General features: G+C 36.8%; 1 protein-coding gene across 4 annotated transcripts in view; it reads left to right on the plus strand.

Annotated features, from left to right (window-relative positions):
- The window catches only part of PATZ1 (POZ/BTB and AT hook containing zinc finger 1), a 33,211-nt gene extending 24,399 nt beyond the window's left edge, over positions 1 to 8,812 (plus strand). For 2 of the 4 annotated variants that reach the window (XM_053702025.1, XM_053702026.1), the window contains 2 exons: positions 3,360 to 3,497; positions 7,642 to 8,812. In XM_053702025.1, the coding sequence (XP_053558000.1) occupies positions 3,360 to 3,497; positions 7,642 to 8,168 (665 nt within the window). In that variant the 3' untranslated portion in view covers positions 8,169 to 8,812. The remainder of the gene's footprint in view (positions 1 to 3,359; positions 3,498 to 7,641) is intronic. The other 2 variants (XM_053702027.1, XM_053702028.1) reach the window with 1 other exon arrangement.
- Positions 8,813 to 22,062: the final 13,250 nt, after the last annotated feature.

Below are 22,062 nucleotides of genomic sequence, written 5' to 3' on the forward strand. Positions count from 1 at the left end.
CTAGTTCTAGAGAGTTAGGTATGGATCTGAGAGTAGTTGGTTAAAGAACATGAAACAAATTGGAGAAAGCAGTCAAAATTAGATGGTTCTAAAGCAGTTAGAAAGCACAAGAGGAATTTAGTTGCCATCAGTTTGTCACAGTAATTAGTTTCAGGAAGCCAAGATCAGATGCATAAATCAGTAGAGAGGCATCAAGTCAACCAGAGAAAGCAAAGCTGTAAACAATAAATGGATTTGGGCAGATTTGAGCCTGAATGAAGAGCATTTAGATAACTTACTTGTCAGTTCCCCCGGAAGCTTCTTAGGACAAAAACCTTTCCAATATACTATTTTCTGAAGACTGTTTACATCTTTACAACGTCTTCCACTTCATACTCTTCTCTTTGATGAACAATGGGCGTTGAAGAAGAATTAAGAAGGTTAAGAACATAGGTTTTAAGCTAAGATCCTAAGCAGGAGCTAATTGTAATTCACAGCAAATTTAGTGTCTTTAATTGACATTTTTTAATTTTTTTTATTGGAGAGTCTTATCTTAGAGTGTCTTTCAGTAATGGTCTGCAAAATTAATATAAAATTAAGGGCCACATTAGAAGTGGATCGGTATTTAACGCTCCCGTCTGATCGCTAACTGTGCTGGAAGTAAGTTTTTTGCTGAATTTTATCCATGAAATAAAATGGAAGATAAAGTATAACATCCATATATAATGGGGTCCCAAGTGTATCACATCCTTCTTTATTGTATATCTGTCCATAAACCAATCACCAATACTTGGAGGGAACGATGGAAAATTAACATTTCATTACTTTATCTCTTCTATGCCCTTCTGGGAGTGTAATTTCTTCTGCTGGCTGTGTTTACACAGCTTGGCCTGATAGGTGGGGATACCCCAGTCTAAATTAACTATGTTAAAAGCCTATATAAGGGTAATGAAAATACTTGTAAATAATTTAATACAATCCAGCAGGTAAAGTGGATCATTGGGAACAAATTAGAGGGGAGCATGTTTTTCAATAAACTGTCCCTTTAAGGGACACTCAAGTCAAAATAAACTTTTATGATTCAGAAAGAGCATGCAGTTTTAAGAAACTTTCCAATTTACTTCCATTATCAAATTTTGCACAGAGTTTTAATATTCACACTTTTTGGGGAACAAGACCTTACTGAGCATGTGCAAAAGCTCACAGGGTATACGTATAGAAGTCTGTGATTGGCTGATGTCTGTCACATGATACAGGGGGCTGGAATACTGGAGAGAAAAAAAATCTGTTAGAAATTTTTTTTTTGAAATTCTGAGTAGGTGTTAAATCATTGTCCTTTTATTATGAAGATGTTAATTATGCAACAGATTGATATAGATAGGTCACTAAAAATAGCTGGTTGCCATGACCCCAAAAGCTATATCATAGGTACCTATATAAAATACATCCCAGTGTTATATTGCATTAACTCTAACTGCAACCATGTAATAATTAGTATTTCTTACCACAACTCTATCCCATTGTCATTAACCCTGTGCCTTACTATGCTCCTACTGAAATACCTCCCAACTCCCAGGTAGGGGATTAAACTGAGATGTTAGCTTATGCATAAGCAGATTCAGATTTGAAAATGTGCGATGTTTATTACAAAAACTGATGAAAAAACTCTGCTTGTTTTGATTTCCAGTTTATTTCAAGGTTATAGGTAATAAGTTAAGACACACCCAGATAATAAATTGTGAATGTACCAAAACTTGAATAGGCTATTTTTAATATGGATTTATAGTGAAGGGTGTAGGCTTCATATAATAAAATTAGTGATTGCTTGTACTTGTACTACCTGAAGTATCCCACTGTAAAGGAATTCATAAATTAATCAAAAGAGAATTAGCCCCATCAGCAGTGCTTGCAAAAAGTAGTCCCACACAGCAAGCACTATTGGAATAACCAGTAACTTTATAGTAGAGCAGAAATTAGGTTTTTGGTGTTGAACTCACTCCTTATAAGAAAGAGAATAACTATAAAGACTGATCTGCATAGACTCTGGATTTCAAAGGCCCTAAGAAGACTGGAGGAACTGTCTTATTATAGTTCCATTCGTTTTGTTACTAGGCAGTCTTCTTTTCTGCTGTCTACCTCGGAACCTACAATTTGAATGACTTGAATTCTACAATCTTGTTCTCCACCAATTTGTCCCGAGTGAGCCTACTCTGCCTAGGCTGTCCACTGAGGATCATCATGGAATTTATTTGTAACTGAAGAAATAATCCTGAAAATCAGCTATATCCCAACTAAAGGACATTGTTCAAAGGCATTTATAGCATCTGAAATGCTGATGAAGGCAGCAGCTGGATTTGCATGGAATTAATTGATTTGAAGCTAAGCAAATGATAATGGTAGACAAATGAAGTTGAGAAACAAACAAAACCAGATTATAGAACAGACAGTTACACTGTGTTAAATGGAATAAACCAATAGTTAAACACTGGGACAAATTAGCATGATGGTTAAAAAAAAATGAAACACATAGACAATGCTGTACATGAATACTGATGCCAGGAATGGAACAAGGCCAAAAATATGAGATGAGACTGAGATAGCAGGACATGGGTCTAAGAACAGTGCTTTGGAAAAAAAAGAAGGGCATGAAAGTAGTGAGCACAGAAGATAAGACTGAGAGTAGTTGGTATGAGAGGATGAGATAGGATTAAAGTAGTCAGTGAGAAAGCAGAAGTTTAGTATAAGAGTATTTAGATATGGAGCAGGGGGGGTCTGAGAGTAGTTTAGAGAGTAGATTGTGGTGTAACAAGTATACTGAAATGTCATAGTCCATGTGAAAGGTGAGTTGCAAGATGGCTGTGTTTTAGATCATTGGAAAGGATTTTGTAGCCAGTCATTGAGTAGACTGTAAGTCTAGAGCAATCACTGAGCTAGTATTATTTGTGTGTTTGGCTGTCATTATAAAAGTAGTTTGTCATTGAGCAGGCACTGGTTATATGTGCAGTTGATGGACCTTGGAACAGTGGTCTATGCAAAGGTTTGTAAAGCTTTTGCAAATATACTATATCAGATAATGTGAAAATCTTCAGAAGCCACAACTCTTTGCTAAAGTCAGAAACTATACACTGTAATAAATGATCATAAACAAATGTTATATTTCAGAGTATGAAATGTTTTTGCAGAGAAAAGTATACGCTGTCTTTATAAAAAAAGTTTTTATTATTTATATATTATGTATATTTATTGAAGTGTACTATGGAATGCCCCCTTCAGGTCAGGGCATTTACAGTGTGCAGTAATTTGTTTAGGGCTGTTAGTCAGAGAGCAGTTGGAGGTCTGTCTTCCTGTGGCAGCGTCTCACCTGCTTTTATCTTGTTTAGGTTTCTCCTCCGCCTCCTACTTAAAGGTCCATGTAAAAACACATCATGGCGCCCTCCTCAGTGCGGGCTCTCTCCGGCCGGAGTCCGTCCCCAACGGGGCAGCTCTCTTCCACTGTGTCCGGACCTGTGGTGTGAAAGGCAAGCGATTCACAGCCGACTGTCCGTGCAGAGGGGGGCGCAGTCAGAGATGAGAGGGGACTGCTAAATGTTCTGTATAAAAGTGGTGAAAGTTGCTTATGTAGTACTTAATTTCCCATCAAGCATGAACCACTGTGTGAAACCTAATTAAGTTTTTCTATGTATTCTTCCCACACTCTAGGGATTTAAAATTCAAAACTAACTCACAAGATAATATTAACCTCTTCCCTCACAACTGACTTGTTACAAAGAAACTTTACAGGTTAGATGATCTATCCCAAAATAAGATTTGATTTTGAAAAGCATATTTTTGTATTTACCTTGGGCACAAGTACTAGTGGTGGCACTACTTGCTTCAAAGTGCTTGATTTTAATTTCCTGGATTTGAGGTTATTATCAGTAAAATAAGTAGGCAGGAAAAATTGTAGTAAAAGAATTTCTTGTCCTGACTAGTGAGTACATAAAATGATTGCAAACATCAGGGACATATAAAATCAATGTATTTTCCTGTTTATTAAAAAGTGTGCATGTATATATACAGTATATATATTATATACACACACACACTGTAGTGTGCAAACGTTTTAGGCAGGTGGGAAATAATGCTGTAAAGTAAGAATGTTTTCAAAAATAGAAATTTTAATAGTTTATTTTTATCAATTAACAAAATGCAAAGTGAGTGAACAGATGAAAAATCTAAATCAAACCAATATTTGATATGACCACCCTTTGCCTTTAAAACAACCTCAATTCTTCTAGGACACTTTTTGAAATTTTAATGTTTTGCAGCTTTGTATGATTATAGGAAATGTTATTTTGTACCAAATGCAAATGTTTATTTGTCAATTTAACGATAATTTAATGCTGAATTCGATAAACAAAAAAACAGAATGCAAATGTATGCAGTACAAAAAAAGTTATGCTAACTTTAGTCTAAAAAAGAAACACAAGTGTGATTCAGTTTAGAAGCGGATGTTAAGTGCAAATCCTACTGGCCAATCACAGTCCTTGTGTTGGGGACCAATCAAATGGCAGTAACTGCAATACATCTTATGAGAAGTTGAGGAAAGTCAGTTTTGCTGTTTGTTCTGTAGAAGAAAGTCTGTTAGCGGTGTACATGAAGCAGAAGTGTGTGAATATTGTTAGTATTTCTTTAAATTTATTGTGTAGATAATAAGTACATCAATGGCACCAAAGAAAAGACTTGATTGGTCACCCACGAAAAGGACCAGGATTGTTTTATTACGTGAATCGGGTCTTTCTTATGCTGAAATTGCAAGGCAAGTAGGTGGATAAGTGACAACATCTACTGTACGAAAGTACTGTTTACGTTATCAGGAAACAAAGTCACTCAAAAACAAACCAGGTAAAGGCCGAAAAAAGTGCACAAAAACAACTGATGACAGAAAAATAAAAAGACTGTGTCTAAAGGACAGAAAAATTTCATCTGAGGATATCAGAGCCGAACTGTGTTCAACTGGTGTTTGTGTCGGTTCCACAACGGTAAGGAGCAGACTATCAGCTATGGTATTAAGAGGTAGAATGCAGAGAAAAAGGCCATATCTGAATCTACAGCAGCAAAAGAAACTATTACAGTGGGCAAAAGAACAGACGATCAGTGGAAGCAAGTTATTTGGGGTGACGAAAGTAAGATATCCTTATTTGGTAGTAATGGACGAAAATACGTGAGACGTAGAGTAGGAAAAGAGCTACATCCTGACTGTATGGAGACCAATGTAAATCAACCAACAAGCGTTATAATTTTGGACATGTATGGCAGCAAATGTTGTTTGCCGCCTTTTATGTAATCGAAGGCACGCTGAACGAAAGAAAATACATTGACACCATCCTGGAACCAAAACTGCTACTTTTCATCAGGGATCTCTTTCCCAACAATGCACCATTTCTATTTCAGCAGGATTCAGTCCCTGCCACAAAGCAAAAAAATGCAATCAGTGGTTCACAACAAAGTCCATTCCATTGTTCACCTGGCCAGGAAACAGCCCTGACCTGAACACCTGGCTCAATGAGACGTTGCTGTGATGCGGTTTTAAAGAATAAAGGCTACCCTACTAAATACTGATAGTTCTTTGAAACCATAAGTGCATTATAGTATATTCAGCATGATTGCAGTATTCCCTGCATAACTTTTTTTCTACTGCATATAATTTGCATTCTGTTTTTGTATTAAATTCAGCATTACATTTTCTTTAAATTGACATAAACATTTGAATTTGGTGCAAAATAGCATTTCCTATAAGCCTGCAAAGTTACAAAACATTAAAATTTCCATATATATTCATATATTAATATGAATATATATATATATATATAAGTCCAAAGGAGGACCTAGCACTCACTCAACTCTGCACTCCAGCCAATATACACAACTACTCCATAAAGAAAGGCACTCTCCGGTATTTTAGTCAACAATATTTACTGCATATGTATACCCGAAAACGTTTATTTTTATCAATTAACAAAATGCAAAGTGAATGAAGAGAAGAAAAATCTAAATCAAACCAATATTTTATACGACCAACTTTTGCCTTTAAAACAGCATAAATTCTTCTAGGAACACTTGCACACAGTTTTTTAAGGAACCCGGCAAGAAGTTTGCTGTGATCAGGTCTTTGTGGGCGCCATACCAACACTTCCAGGACTCCTTGTTTTTCTTTATGCTGAAGATAGTTCTTAATGACTTTCACTGTGTGTTTGGGGGTCATTGTTATGCTGCAGAATAAATTTGGAGCCAATCAGAAGCCTCACTGTTGGTATTGCATCGTGGATTAGTATCTGCATGTACTTGTCAACATTGCTATTTCATATGATCTTAGCACACTTGAGAAAACGCTTTCAGGTTTGTGCGACTTGTTGGGTGGTCGCGATATTGAAAGTTCGGCTTTTTGTGCATGTTGGGTTAGCACACGTGTGAAAGCTTTTTACTTTCCACTTGTAATACGCTCGCTACCCGACGCGCACAAAAAAATCTTACTTCTAGCAGAGTTAACACGGGAGTACAAACTACAGCTCCACTCATAATCTAGCCCTTTATTCCTACAAAATCCCTGCAAGTATATCTAGAAGAATTGAGGCTGTTTTGAAGCAAAGTGTGGTCACGTCAAATATTGATTTGATTAAGATTTTTCTTCCATCCAATTTTGTTAAAGGGACAGTCAACACCAGAAGTTTTGTTGTTTAAAAAGATAGATAATCCCTGTATTACCCATTCCCCAGTTTTGCATAACCAACACAGTTATAATAATACATGTTTTACCTCTGTGATTATCTTGTATCTAAGCCTCTGCAAACTGCCCCCTTATTTCAGTTCTTTTGACTGAATATTCATTTTAGCCAATCAGTGCTCACTCCTAGGTAACTTCACGTGCATGAGCTCAATGTTATTTATATGAAACACATGAACTAGCGCCCTCTAGTGGTGAAAAACTGTCAAAATGCATTTAGATTAGAGGTAGCCTTCAAGGTCTAAGAAATTAGCATATGAACCTTCTAGGTTTAGCTTTCAACTAAGAATACCGGGTGAACAAAGCAAAATTGGTGATAAATGTAAATTGGAAAGTTGTTTAAAATTACATGCCCTATTTGAATCATGAAAGTTTTTTTTGGAATTGACTGTCCCTTTAATTGCTAAAAAATAAACTATTAACGTCTATTTGGAAAGCATTCTTAGCATCTTTCTAGCTGTGTAAATCTATCTAGTTAGAAATGTACCTGAGCCAATCACAGATATACTGCTCTCATAATTCCCTCCTCATGTTTTACCTGCCTGCATGTCTTCCCTTTAGTGGCTGCCTGAGTGTGTGAGATCCTACAACAGCTGAGATTATTTTATTACCTGTAAAAAGCAGATGTTTTTTTGTTTGTTTGTTGAAATCTGGGGTATGCTTTGCACAGCTAATTTAATAAATTCAGTTATGCCTAATTTCTGATTCTGCTCTACTGTATCTAAGCACATTACTAAAATAAAAATAATTTTAACAGTTTATGTGATTTATCAACGGGCTATAAATGACTCCTCAACTTTAAGTTTGATCAATCATAGCAAAGACATGACTGTCTCTTGTTGTACATAGTGTGTCCTTATTGATTGGCTTTCATGACACTTCTGTCTTTTATCTTGCAGAAGGGGAGAAATGTCCTCATGGGGAACAGGAGAGCTCAGATTCCTTCGGTGACCTATCTGATGGCAGTGACCTCAAATCCCCAGAAAAGCAAAGCAGTAATGGAACCTTCACACCATGTGATTTGGTGACTCCCAAGAAGATTGAGTCAGAGCCGGAGAAACGCTTCCCCTGCACAGAATGTGGCAGCTTTTTCCGCTCTAAGGCGTATCTTAATAAGCACATCCAGAAAGTCCATTCTCGACCACTAGGTGCCCCACTTGGGGACTTGGGCCCAGCGCTGGGCCCCGCACTTGGTCCTGCCCTTGGCCCTACATTAGGACCTGCTTTGGGACCTTCACTAGGTCCTGCTCTAGGAGCTTCACTTGCTCCAGCCCTGGGGTCTGCTTTAACCTCTCCTTTCTCCCCTCAACAAAATATGTCTCTATTAGAGTCATTTGGATTCCAAATTGTGCAGTCTGCTTTTGCATCTTCCCTTGTAGAGCCAGAGGTAGATCAGCAGCAGGGTATAGAAAATGAAAGCAAATGAATAGAGGATTTGGGGGCATGTGAAGTGAGGAAAATATGGGATTGCCGAGAGTCAGCTGGACATACAAATTGAACTGTTAGGAAAATAAACATAGTCGTTATAATGAACAGTACTTTTTTAAACTAAAGAGAATGTGTCCTTGGTTAAGTAGCTCTCTAAGGGCTGGCCTCCTCACAAAAGGTTTTAACTGGGAAAAGGAGATGTTTCCTTGAATTAACTCACAGCTTCTATAGACCTTTCCTCCAGGCATTACAAAGTGGACTCTGTACATAGTGCACTCTGACTAATCTTTAAATTGGAAATCAGGATTTAAAAATGAGGTGTATCTACAAGACTGTAATTAAACCAGTTTTGTAGCATAACCCAATGATGGACACACTTGAATTTCACACAACTAACAATTTTGTGTTGAACCTCAAGGATTTCCTTTTTATTTTTACAAATGCAGAATGAAAATCTCCGGACAGGACAGTGTGATATAAATTACATATTGTCTACCTTATACTATGTCTTTAAAACATATAGGGTTAATGTGTTTTAGTGATGGGCACACAGTGGGCTATTTCTGTGAATGTTTTGTACTCTGCTTGATTTTTTGGCTGGACAGAAAAGCCACCAATTGTATTAAAAAGATGGAACTCTTACCTTTGTTGCCTCCATGGTCTGCTTTAAATCCAAAGAAAAGATAGTGAATCACAGTTTTGTTGATGTGACTAGAAATGTCTTCCACTTTAGTAAGAAGGTTAATGCAGCCCTATTATTTTATTTTTAGTATTGCACCAACAAATTTGACAGCACTCTGCAGGGAAAAACCCATAAAAGACAGATAATTCAGAGGGCCCTGCTCCTTAGACAGCTTACAAACTAAGCTTTAGATGGACATAAAAGATGGGGGAGTAGGGTGGGGTGAATGCTGAATGTGAACATCTTCTGTTGAAGATATTGAGTATACAGTTTGTAGAATAGTAAATATGAGGTTTGGTGGTAGGATTTCTTTTATTGAGGTTTTTAGACAAATTTACATTACAAGTATAATGTGCCATGCCTCAAGATAAACATAAAAAAGAACAATTTTCACAACATTACAGCAACATAAACATTCAATTACATATAAACCAAGTTATGATTAGGCTGGTACAACTGAAACCTCCTTTTTTAGAGTTATATGAACCTCCAAAATCATAGATAGGCCACTCTTGGACCTATGCTTAGCAACTTGTTGCACTGGAGGTACACTAGTTTGATATATAGCCACTCATTATGGCACGGTGAAGTAACAAAGCTAGAGATTGAATCAGTCACTCTTGGACCTTAGCACAAATATCTAAATGAAATAGCAACTGATATTACAAGTAAGAAATGTAGTAATTTAGATGATAAAAGAATATATAATACAATGAAATATAGTAGTGTTTATGTGTTGATAGGGGAACCATCACTGCTGACCTTAGTAAAATAATTAATCATAGTAGGTGCTATACAATAGTGACTCCAAAGGGTGTAGTAGTATACCGTGATTGGTATAGAATAAGATCTCAATAAACAGTTGTTTAAGTGGATATATGTCTACTATAAATGCAGAGTAATACATTTAAGCTCTAGAGGGTTAGAGTAATTGTCCGTGTAATGCATATGCGTGTCCATGAGTAGTTATCTACCACTAATAATATCAGTGATCTCAAAGTAAAAAACTAAAGATGTGCCATCCCGGCCGCAGATAGCACATCAGCAGTAGGTAATGATTGTTTATATCAACCTATTTTAGGAAGAAATATGTGTGATATGTAAAAAAAGTTATTATGTTCAAATTCATCACTGAGATTATAACAGGAGTCCATAGTTGGAAGTCTAAAATGTGTTACTCTATGTAGTTTGGGCTTTAAGTGTACTACAGCACTTGCAAGATACTACTGTGGCGTTTGACTATATCTACCTCTTATGGAAACAGAATAGAAACTCATATGTACTAGATATAAATAAAGCATGTGGTTGGTAGCGTAATTGTTGTGTATCAACTTATTAGTAGACCATATAAACCAAATTCCAGCCCATTGAAATTACTATCGAGACTACAGGACATAAGTGCCTTACAGGGGGATGTTAAGCAAAAAGAAATATTGACAGCCCTTAGTAGAGTTAATTTGACAGTGAACAAATATAGTATTTATAGGCACACAGCACCCTAGCAATGACGCATAGACAACATATACAATTTAAAAAAAAAAAAAAAAAGGCATCTCAGACTTAATGTCCTCATACAGATAACAGTTTATTAATCAGCTTCTACCTCTCAAGTTAGTTGGGATATCACTGAATTTGGAGCAACATTTTGCTTCCAACGTCCTTAGGACTCAGGATTGTTGACCAGGACTCAGTAAATGATTATCTTAGTGACCAGGAAAGTGTCATTATGTGTGTTATGATAAGTTAGTCCTGGGTCTTATACATCACCTCAGCCCACACCATGTCGATCAGTACGAGAAATATTAGCTGGGGTAATATGTCATAGGTGAGAAACTTGCAAGCTCCAGGGGTTTAGCGCTAGTGATTGTTTTTTCCCCCCGATATGATTCTGGATCCCATTGACAGAATACAGCTGACCTCCTTGCAGCTGAGGTTAGAGATCACCAGAAGATAGTAGACTTGGAGTTCGGACAGATGATCATCGGTTCTGCAGGTCCTAGGGAGGCAAGACAAGAGGATCTTCTCTGTGTCTCTGCTACACTGGACAGATATATGGAAAGGCACACTCCTCTGTCTTTCCTGAAAGTGTCAGGGTTTTCTCCCTGTTGTGTTTGCCATGTGCTGCTGGCAGCCATTTTACTCACCTCTCTTCCTGACTATGGTGCATTGTTGGGGATGCTGCTCATTTACTGCACTTCCTTTTATGGCCAGACTGGTGTGCATCATCCATGTGAGGCAGGATGCAGTCTCAGAATTGTGATGTCATCACTTGTTATTTAAAGCGCCTCTGTTCAGTATGCTTTGCCTTTGCGTTGTTTCAGACCTGTTTGTGAGAGTTCCTGTGTATTACCTGGCTGCCTGACGTGGTTCCTGATCCCTGGCTTGTTCCTGACTCTGCTGTTTCCTTGTTCCTGATTCCGGCTCGTCTGACTATTCGCTTTGGCTCCTGACTCGGCTCGTCTGACTACCAGCTCTGGTTTTGACTCCTGGCTTGTTATTTGACTTGTGGACTTTTTATTATTTTTTGCTATTAAGGTGTGATTATTTTTGCACTTCTCATCTCAGTCTGATTCCTGGCACCCTGACAGAAAGAGCCTCCATATTCTCTCCAAGACCAGGTACAGTTCTCGCACTAGGAATGAAGGGCTCCAGATCGTAGGTTGGGCGTCCCAATATCTCAAAAGCTTCTGATGAGTGATCGAGGGTGAGTGGAGATCTTTTGGAGTCAGGGCATACAGACTCGGCTGAGTGGGGAATCACATAACTTGATTCCCCGGTCGTGTGTCATAGCTGCAGGTATCGTCTGCAAAGCTCCCTCTCTAAACTCCAGAAATGATCTCATAGGAGCTGGCCCATCTTAGTCTCCCATCTTTCAAGGGCCTCCATTAATGCTAAATAGCTCAGATGGGTCTTTATCAGTAATATAGTCCCTGCAGTTAGTCACCTACAGGTGTTAGATGGTTCTCCCCTTACAGTGAAAAAACAGTCAAGACGCGACTGCTTTACCCGATTCACGAGGGGGGGGGTCGAGGATTTAAAGTTTTGAATACTGAACAAGAGTTTGAAAGACTGAAGAAGAGAGTTCCACATGGTTGGAGGACACAAGGGAAGTCTTGAAGATTGGAGTGGGAAGTGGTGTTGACAGGGACTAAGCATAGTTCAGAAGCAGAGTGGAGGTGGTGGCTAGGGAAGTATATAGAGATTAGATGAGAGATATAGAGCTAGATTGCAAGTGGAGTGCTATTGTTAGCGCGGGTCACAATAACCAATATCGCGCCTGTGCTCATTTGCGCACGTATTATAAGTTCAAAGTAAACACATTCGCTTGAGTGCAAACTAAATTAGCATGCATCGGGTTTGCACAAGTGAAGACCTAGCATAAAGAAAAGACTAAAAAAAATGTGTCAAACACAACATAAATACATAAAAAGTGTTACGCTTATATTTACACTAACTAATACAAATTATTTATATAAATATTAACATTAGAGTTAAAAGGTATATGACAAGGTGTTTGACTAAAAAGGGCTATAATGTATGTATGTATGCATGTGTGTGTGTGTGTGTGTGTAAATATATTTATATATATATATATATATATATATATATATATATATGTGTGTATTGGTGTGTGTGTGTGTGTATGTATATATATATATATATGTAAATGTGTGTGTGTGTGTATATATATTTGTATATACATGTGTATGTATATATGTATATACCTACATATATATATATATATATATATATATATACACATATAAACACATACATGCACATGTATATACATATACAGTATATATATATATATATATATATATATATATATATATATATATATATACACACACACACACACACACACTTTGTAGCCTTTTCCATTTAAATACCTTAAAACTTAAAAAGCATTTTTAATCAATTTTAATATTTTATAATATGTTTTACTTTGTAATGTAAATATTTTACATTCCAATCTTCACATAGTGGAAAATATTATTTTTATTTTTAAATATATATTCCTATATATCTGTATTTATCTATACCTGTATATATTCATATAGATATAAATGTATAGATATATATTTAACAAAAAAATGAATCATATATATTATATATATTTATATATAAATACATTTAAAAAGAAATAAAAAGAACATTTTCTATGTGAAGATATTTGGAATGTTAAATATTCATAACTACCTTTGGCTTTCGCTCTGTAGGTGTCGGTTAGCTTGCGAGCAATAAGTGTTTTTTTTTTATATAGTATGCTCCATTGAAGTCTATTTGGAAAAGAAGGTAACACGGTCGAAAAATCGAAGTCCTGAAGTTAGCGTGGGTTGGGTTCTGCTCATAGTATACGCAAACAATTTACTTTTAACTTGTAATGTGCATGCTTACCCGCCCACTTTAAAAGTACAGTAGTGTTTGCGCATGAGTGAAAGCATTAAATATTGCTCTACTTGTAATCTAGGCCATAGTGGGGTGTGGTGAGATTTTAGGGTGAGGATTAGAATTTGATCCTGGAGGACAATAGAAGCCAGTTTACAGATTTCTGCAGAGAAGGGACAATGTGTTGGGTGGATACTCCGGGAGGCAGCATGTAAACCAATTTAAAAGGTTGTTGTAAAAGGCAGTAGTGAGTGAGTGGACCAGAATGTTGTCTTGAGTGAGAAATAGACCTATTTTGTCAATGTTCCACAGAATGATAGCAGCAGAACTTTTTGAGAAATTTGATTTGGAAGGTAAAGGAGAGGGCACACGCCGTATGTCTTAGCAACAAATAAAAATGTTCCACTCACAAGAGTTTTGATAAAATACACAGTACCTGATTAAAAAAACAACACATATCTTGCATTACAGTATTTATAAAAGTAAATTGTCAAATGTATGTAATATGGCTTCTACCAACTCTGGACGTTAGAGAAGCTACAAATTAACAGGATCCTTAGTTGTACCCAGTTGATAAAATGACTACCGCTCTGCTCCAGTACACAATTCTATCTTGGTACTGAAATGTATGTTTGCCTGTTTTATTATACGTTTTCTATTTATTTGGTTGAGTTGTTTCCTTTTTTTCTTTATTTTTAGTTATTTATCTGTGAGCAACCATTATCATTAAAGGGACAGTCAACACCAAAATTGTTGTTTAAAAAGATAGATAAAGCCTTTACTACCCATTCCCCAGCTTTGCATAAGCAACATTGTTGAATTAATATACTTTATAACATTTAAACCTCTATTCCTGCCTGTTTCTAAGCCACTATAGACAGCCTCTTATTGCATGCTTTTTTTTAATTAGCTTTTCACAACAAGAGACTGCTAATCCATGACTAATTGGCTAAAATTCAAGTCAATAAATAATAAATAAATAGCCATGTGATCATGGGGCTGTCAAAAGAGGCTTATATACAAGGTAATCACTGAGATAAAAAGTATATTAATATAACAATGTTGGCTGTGCAAAAGTGGGGAATGGGTAATAAAGGGATTAACTATCTTTTTTAAACAATAACAATTTTGGAGTTGACTATCCCTTTAAGTCTGTGATTATGGCATGTTGCTTTTTAGTCTATACAGATACCACAGTAGTTTCATCTTTCATTTTGTGTTTTTAACTTAAGGCCCCCAATCTGTTTGTCTTGGACTTCATCATAAACATTAGGAAAAAGTAGGGTGTATGGTGTTCTTCAGTCTTGTCTGTGGCTTTGGGACAAGGAAAGAGAGCTTTGTGATTTGAATGTCCTTTCTCATATTCTGCTCACCATATACAACTCTTCTTTTTGGAGTCTGTTTAGGCAAAGCCTCTTAAGGGGACTATGTATTTAACCACTCAACTGTCAGAGTGGTTGGGGGTGTATTGCAGCACTTACTTGTAGCAAAGGGTTAAGGTAAGTATACTTTATTACTGTTCACTATATAAGGGACATACACAATTAATATGATATATTTATTTGGCTGCTAAAGAGATATAGAAGTGATGCATTGTCTATTGTGTCATTTTGTGTTTCCTTATGGTAGTGTATGGCAGGGTATCGTCTAAAATATACATGCTTTGTATTTGCACATTTTAAATGACACATTCACAATGTTTGTACCTATAGCCAACCTCCTACTCGGGTGGGTAAAAAAAAAAATAAAAAAAAATGAAACTGTTGGCAATGCATACGCAACAACAAACATCAAGAAGTATAATTTCTATGAGGATAATAGCTAGGGTGAGACACTAAATTTGGTCTAATTCAACTTTGGCCTGGGCCTTAGGCAGCGATATTTACGTGGGGGAGCACATTTTAAAGGCATGGTGCCTTCACACTCATATGACCTCTGAATATTTTATTTATTTTATTACAAATCAGTTGTCCTCTATGTGTAAGAACTATATAGGGCAGAAGTTTTGCCTAGAGGAATTTTGAATCCCTCAAGAAGACTATTACAACACTAGAGTATTTGAGGCTACAATCATGGTTCTGGTATTCTTTATGGATAGCGTAGTCATCCACTGGAACTTCCAATCACTGTTCCTCTTCCTACTGAGGGACATGCTATCTATAGTGGTTAAAAAGATCTGGAGGGAGACAGCATCTAGAAATATTCAATGCACAATGGTTCTATCACCTGGTATCTGTTCAGCTTCCTGTGGTTCTGGATCTTTAAACATAAGATTCCAATCTGCCAACTACAAAACTGCTGTATAATTGAGAGATAGATGCTGTTACAGGGGAGCAGTCTAAAGTTGTGTTACTTTGTATGAATTATACTTTAAGTTGGAAACATGAAGTCACAATGAGAATGACTTTCTGAGAGTAACCCTTATGTTTCACCGGTAAGCAAGGTTGGGCAAATATGTTGCAAAGGTTAAGAGTAGGTGGCGCTGGAGTGCTGATGACATTGTTGTGCATAGCTGTGAGTGCTGATGACATTGTTGTGCATAGCTGTGAGTGCTGATGATATTGTTGTGCATAGCTGTGAGTGCTGATGATATTGTGCATAGCTGTGAGTGTTGATGATATAGTTGTGCATAGATGTGAGTGCTGATGATATAGCTGTGCATAGATGTGAGTGCTGATGATATAGCTGTGCATAGATGTGAGTGCTGATGTGTTGATATAGTTGTGCATAGCTGTGAGTGCTGATGACATTGTTGTGCATAGCTGTGAGTGCTGATGATATTGTGCATAGCTGTGAGTGTTGATGATATAGTTGTGCATAGATGTGAGTGCTGATGACATTGTTGTGCATAGCTTTGAGTGCTGATGACATTGTTGTGCATAGCTGTGAGTGCTGATGATATTGTGCATAGCTGTGAGTGTTGATGATATAGTTGTGCATAGATGTGAGTGCTGATGATATTGTGCATAGCTGTGATTGGTGATGACATTGTTGTGCATAGCTGTGAGTGCTGATGACATTGTGCATAGCTGTGAGTGTTGATGATATAGTTGTGCATAGATGTGAGTGCTGATGTGTTGATATAGTTGTGCATAGATGTGAGTGGTGATGATATTGTGCATAGCTGTGAGTGGTGATGACATTGTTGTGCATAGTTTTGAGTGTGGAGTGCATTATTGTGCATTGGTGCACATAGCATAGCTGTCAGTGTAGAGAACATTGTTGTGCATAGCTGTAAATGCTGATGATATTGTGCATAGCTGTGAGTGTTGATGACATTGTTGTGCATAGTTGTGAATGTAGAGGGCATTATTGTGCTTTGGTGCACATAGCATTGCTGTCGGTGTAGAGGGCATTGTTGTGCATAGCTGTGAGTGTAGAGGGCATTGTTGTGCATTGGTGCACATAGCATAGCTGTCAATGTAGAGGGCATTGTTGTTCATAGCTATGAGTGCTGATGACATTGTTGTGCATAGCTGTGAGTGTAGAGGGCATTATTGTGCATTGGTGCACATAGCATAGCTGTCAGTGTAGAGGGCATTGTTGGGCATAGCTGTGAGTGTAAAGAGGGCATTGTTGTGCATAGCTGTGAGTGTAAAGAGGGCAATGTTGTGCATAGCTGTGAGTGTAAAGAGGGCATTTTTGTGCATAGCTGTGAGTGTAGAGGGCATTGTTGTGCATAACATTGAGTGCAGTGGGTCTCACTGTGCATAAAGATTAGTACATAGAGTATTATTGTGCATTATGAAGAGTGCAGAAAGTGCTGTTGTGCATAGTGGTGACTGTAGATACTATTATTATGTATAAGGGTGAGTGTAGCATGTATTGTGCATACAGGTGTGTAGAACATTATTGTGCATAGTGGTGAGTGCAAACTGTATTATTGTACAAAACAGTGATATAATAGTGACTGCAGAGGGTATTGTATGCAATGGTGAGTGCACTGGCTGATACTGTGCAGAGTAAAGAATACATAGGTTTTTCATATACATAACGAGTACAGGGGGGTGTTATTGTGCACATTAGTTGTATGTCTTGTTGTGCATAATGGTGTAGAGCAGGAGTGCAAATAGTATTATTGTGCATAATGGTGTAGAGCAGGAGTGTAAATAGTATTATTGTGCATAATGGTGTAGAGCAGGAGTGCAAATAGTATTATTGTGCATAATGGTGTAGAGCAGGAGTGTAAATAGTATTATTGTGCATAATGGTGTAGAGCAGGAGTGTAAATAGTATTATTGTGCATAATGGTGTAGAGCAGGAGTGCAAATAGTATTATTGTGCATAATGGTGTAGAGCAGGAGTGCAAATAGTATTATTGTGCATAATGGTGTAGAGCAGGAGTGCAAATAGTATTATTGTGCATAATGGTGTAGAGCAGGAGTGTAAATAGTATTATTGTGCATAATGGTGTAGAGCAGGAGTGCAAATAGTATTATTGTGCATAATGGTGTAGAGCAGGAGTGTAAATAGTATTATTGTGCATAATGGTGTAGAGCAGGAGTGTAAATAGTATTATTGTGCATAATGGTGTAGAGCAGGAGTGTAAATAGTATTATTGTGCATAATGGTGTAGAGCAGGAGTGTAAATAGTATTATTGTGCATAATGGTGTAGAGCAGGAGTCTAAATAGTATTATTGTGCATAATGGTGTAGAGCAGGAGTGTAAATAGTATTATTGTGCATAATGGTGTAGAGCAGGAGTGTAAATAGTATTATTGTGCATAATGGTGTAGAGCAGGAGTGTAAATAGTATTATTGTGCATAATGGTGTAGAGCAGGAGTGCAAATAGTATTATTGTGCATAATGGTGTAGAGCAGGAGTGCAAATAGTATTATTGTGCATAATGGTGTAGAGCAGGAGTGTAAATAGTATTATTGTGCATAATGGTGTAGAGCAGGAGTGCAAATAGTATTATTGTGCATAATGGTGTAGAGCAGGAGTGCAAATAGTATTATTGTGCATAATGGTGTAGAGCAGGAGTGCAAATAGTATTATTGTGCATAATGGTGTAGAGCAGGAGTGCAAATAGTATTATTGTGCATAATGGTGTAGAGCAGGAGTGTAAATAGTATTATTGTGCATAATGGTGTAGAGCAGGAGTGTAAATAGTATTATTGTGCATAATGGTGTAGAGCAGGAGTGCAAATAGTATTATTGTGCATAATGGTGTAGAGCAGGAGTGTAAATAGTATTATTGTGCATAATGGTGTAGAGCAGGAGTGTAAATAGTATTATTGTGCATAATGGTGTAGAGCAGGAGTGTAAATAGTATTATTGTGCATAATGGTGTAGAGCAGGAGTGTAAATAGTATTATTGTGCATAATGGTGTAGAGCAGGAGTGTAAATAGTATTATTGTGCATAATGGTGTAGAGCAGGAGTGCATATAGTATTATTGTGCATAATGGTGTAGAGCAGGAGTGTAAATAGTATTATTGTGCATAATGGTGTAGAGCAGGAGTGTAAATAGTATTATTGTGCATAATGGTGTAGAGCAGGAGTGTAAATAGTATTATTGTGCATAATGGTGTAGAGCAGGAGTGTAAATAGTATTATTGTGCATAATGGTGTAGAGCAGGAGTGTAAATAGTATTATTGTGCATAATGGTGTAGAGCAGGAGTGTAAATAGTATTATTGTGCATAATGGTGCACCTTGTGATAGTGTTCATAACAGTGCATAATATTCTGTGCCAAGGAGGATATTGTGTAGAATGGAGAGTGCAGGTTATTGTGCAGAACAGTGAACACAGAGATTGTCATTGTGAAGGATTGTAAGAGCAGATGTTGCAGGGGTTACTTTTGCTATGAATGTTTCAGTTTTTACAGTAGCCTGGTAGGTAGGTAACATCCTGGTCAGCTTGTAGGTTAGACGCTTGTGTTTTGAAGTAAAGAATCAGATAATGTGTATGTGGCGTTGTGTTGCTGTGGTGAGGAGAAGAGTGCTATGTGGGTGTATATGCAGTGTGGGTGTATATGCAGTGTGGTAGTAGTGTGATGTCTGAAAACCCTTTGTTGCTGTACTGCGTACGCACACAGAACCTGTCTAAACCAGTTCTTACTGACTGCTCTACTGGCAGCCTTTACTGTGCCAAAGAGCTATGCTCTCCCCTAGCTTTAAAGTACAGAACACACTGTCCCTTGCAAGGCCACTGTGAAAAATAACATCTATCGTCTGTATGTGTTGCACATCTGGCCTCTAGATTGATTTTGTGACATGATTCCACATTCATGGTGGCGTTTATATGTGGCATCCAGTACTTATTGGGTTAAGCACTGGGTGTTTCTGAGTATAATTTAACCCTCAATAGCACTAGGATGTCACACAAGGTCAAATGCAACATTACAAGCCTGAGCCAAAAATATGGACAGACGGATAGACAGATAAGGAATTTGTTGGCTCAGACAACTAACTAGGTTTGTTCTAGGACAGCTAGCACAACAAAATTCCAGGGACACTTTGCAACAGAGCAGTCAAGTAAGCAGTTTACATTGTGGCTAACTGGCTGCCCCTGAAAAAAAGAGGAATTAAAAATGTGGACATTGTGTAGGAAATATCTTATTATTTGTGTTTTTATAGCCCAAACAATTATAAAAAAAAAATGATCTGTGGCTCTCATGGGTTAGGAAATTGCCCAACAACTTTACAAGACTATTGATCACGCCCACTGAATTTTTCAATCTAATTTGCAAACTGCATGAGATTTATAGGTGCCAGTTCATAAAATTTGATATTTTATTATTCTGCTGTTTTGATGTAAAGGACAGGAGACCTACATACCACATATGTAAGCATTTATATACATAAAACCAACAAACTAATTTTTGGTTCCACATTCAGGCATCCATGCCAGGCTCACACCTTAAGATTGTTTAAAGAGACAGTAACCACCAAAAATGTTATTGTTTACAAAGATAATCACTTTATTTACAATACCCCAGTTTTGCATAACTAAACCCAATTTTTTTCATGATTCAGAAAGCGCATGCAATTTTAAGCAACTTTCTAAGTTACTATTATGCATTTTTCTTCATTCTCTTGCTATCTTTATTTGAAAAAGCAGGAATCTAAGCTAAGGAGCCGGATCATTTTTGGTTCAGAACCTGGGTTGCACATGCTAATTGGTAGCTAAATGTACCCACCAATCAGCAAGCACTATACAGGGTTCTGAACCAAAAAGGGCCCAGTTCATTAGCTTAAATTCCTGTTTTTTTATATATAAAAATAGCAAGAGAATGAAGAAAAATCCATAATAGGAGTAAATTAGAAAGTTGTTTAAAAATTCTTGCTCTATCTGAATCATGAAAGAAAAAAATTGGGTTTAGTATCCCTTTAATATACTTTTTACGTCTATGATTACCTTGTATCTAAGCTTCTGCAAATGGCCTCCTTACCTCAGATCTTTTTGCAGAGTTGCATTTCAGGCAATTAGCACTGACTCTTAAATAACTCCATGGGAGTGAGCACAGTGTTATCTTTATGTCACACATGAACAAACAGTACATGTTATTAGCTATTCACAGTCTGACTGTGAGATAAAAGGTGGACTGTAGAGTCTCAGAAATCAGCCTATAAACCTACCTAGGGTTAGCCATTGACAAAAAAATACCAAGACTAAAAAGCAAATTTGATGATAAAAGTAAATTTGAAAGGTGTTTAAAATGACATGCCCTAGTTGAATCGTTAAAGTTTAATTTGGACTTTACTGTCCCTTTAATATTTAGGTTACACTAAACAAGTATACCAATTGACAGCAGGGCAGAAAACAGGATTGTTTTGGAAAATCTGGGCAACTAACAAATATGGTGAAAAATATTAAATAAAAGGTGCAATGGAGTTTGTAGTGATTGCTGGAAATCTCGATTGAATGAGTAAAAAAATAGACCATGCTAATATTTAAAGGGATAAATAATTGTAATTGAAATATACATGGATGCATTTCAATTTTAGATACAAACATTTTATTAGTGGTTGTCAGTGGCATACACACATATACCTTGAAGGCCTGTGCACAAGTATTCAAACACACCGCACCTTCTCAGCAAGTCAGCAGTGACTAGTATGACATATAATTAGTCCTCAGAGACATAATACACCAGCTCTCTAAGCAGGCATGGTGTTGAATACTATGCAAAAATAAACCTTGCTCGGGTCTTATAACACTTTAGGATCTTAGATATAATATAATATCGGTGCTGAGATATAATTATACAAATCTAATAAAATAAAAAAAGAAAATTAAGATATCTCACACCAGCACTCTTGATCCAATATGTTTACTTAGTAAGAAATAGTTTACACATATATATAAACTATCTACTGTGCACAGTATACATAATAATAATTCTGTCATACATTCATCAACCTGTATAACATCAAAACAGGTAGGTTTGCAAACAGAAAAACGAAAAATAAGAAGAACGTTCTTGAAACAGATTTCAAACAAGGTACAAAATACAAATGTTCAGATAGAGTAATACAGCACTGATATACTTATCGTTGGCCAACGTAGGTGCTGTCAATGGTGTTGAATACTGGTGCACAGTCTTCAGCATATTTGCATATGCCACTTAAAGGCACAATCTACCTTAGAATTGTTAATATTTTAAAAGATAGATAATCCCTTTATTACCCATTTCCCAGTTTTGCTAGAGTATTTTTGCCAATTGAAGTATACTGCAATATATATCTAAGTATATTGCTGAACAGGTGAGTGATGCCTTACACACAATCAGATGTGCTAACATTACACGAGCATATACAGAAATATGTATTATATAGGGATTTTAATCTAGTCGTTTTCTGGTGTTAGCAGT

The sequence above is a fragment of the Bombina bombina genome, chromosome 2 (genome assembly GCF_027579735.1).
Source record: "Bombina bombina isolate aBomBom1 chromosome 2, aBomBom1.pri, whole genome shotgun sequence".
Lineage (NCBI taxonomy): Eukaryota > Metazoa > Chordata > Amphibia > Anura > Bombinatoridae > Bombina > Bombina bombina.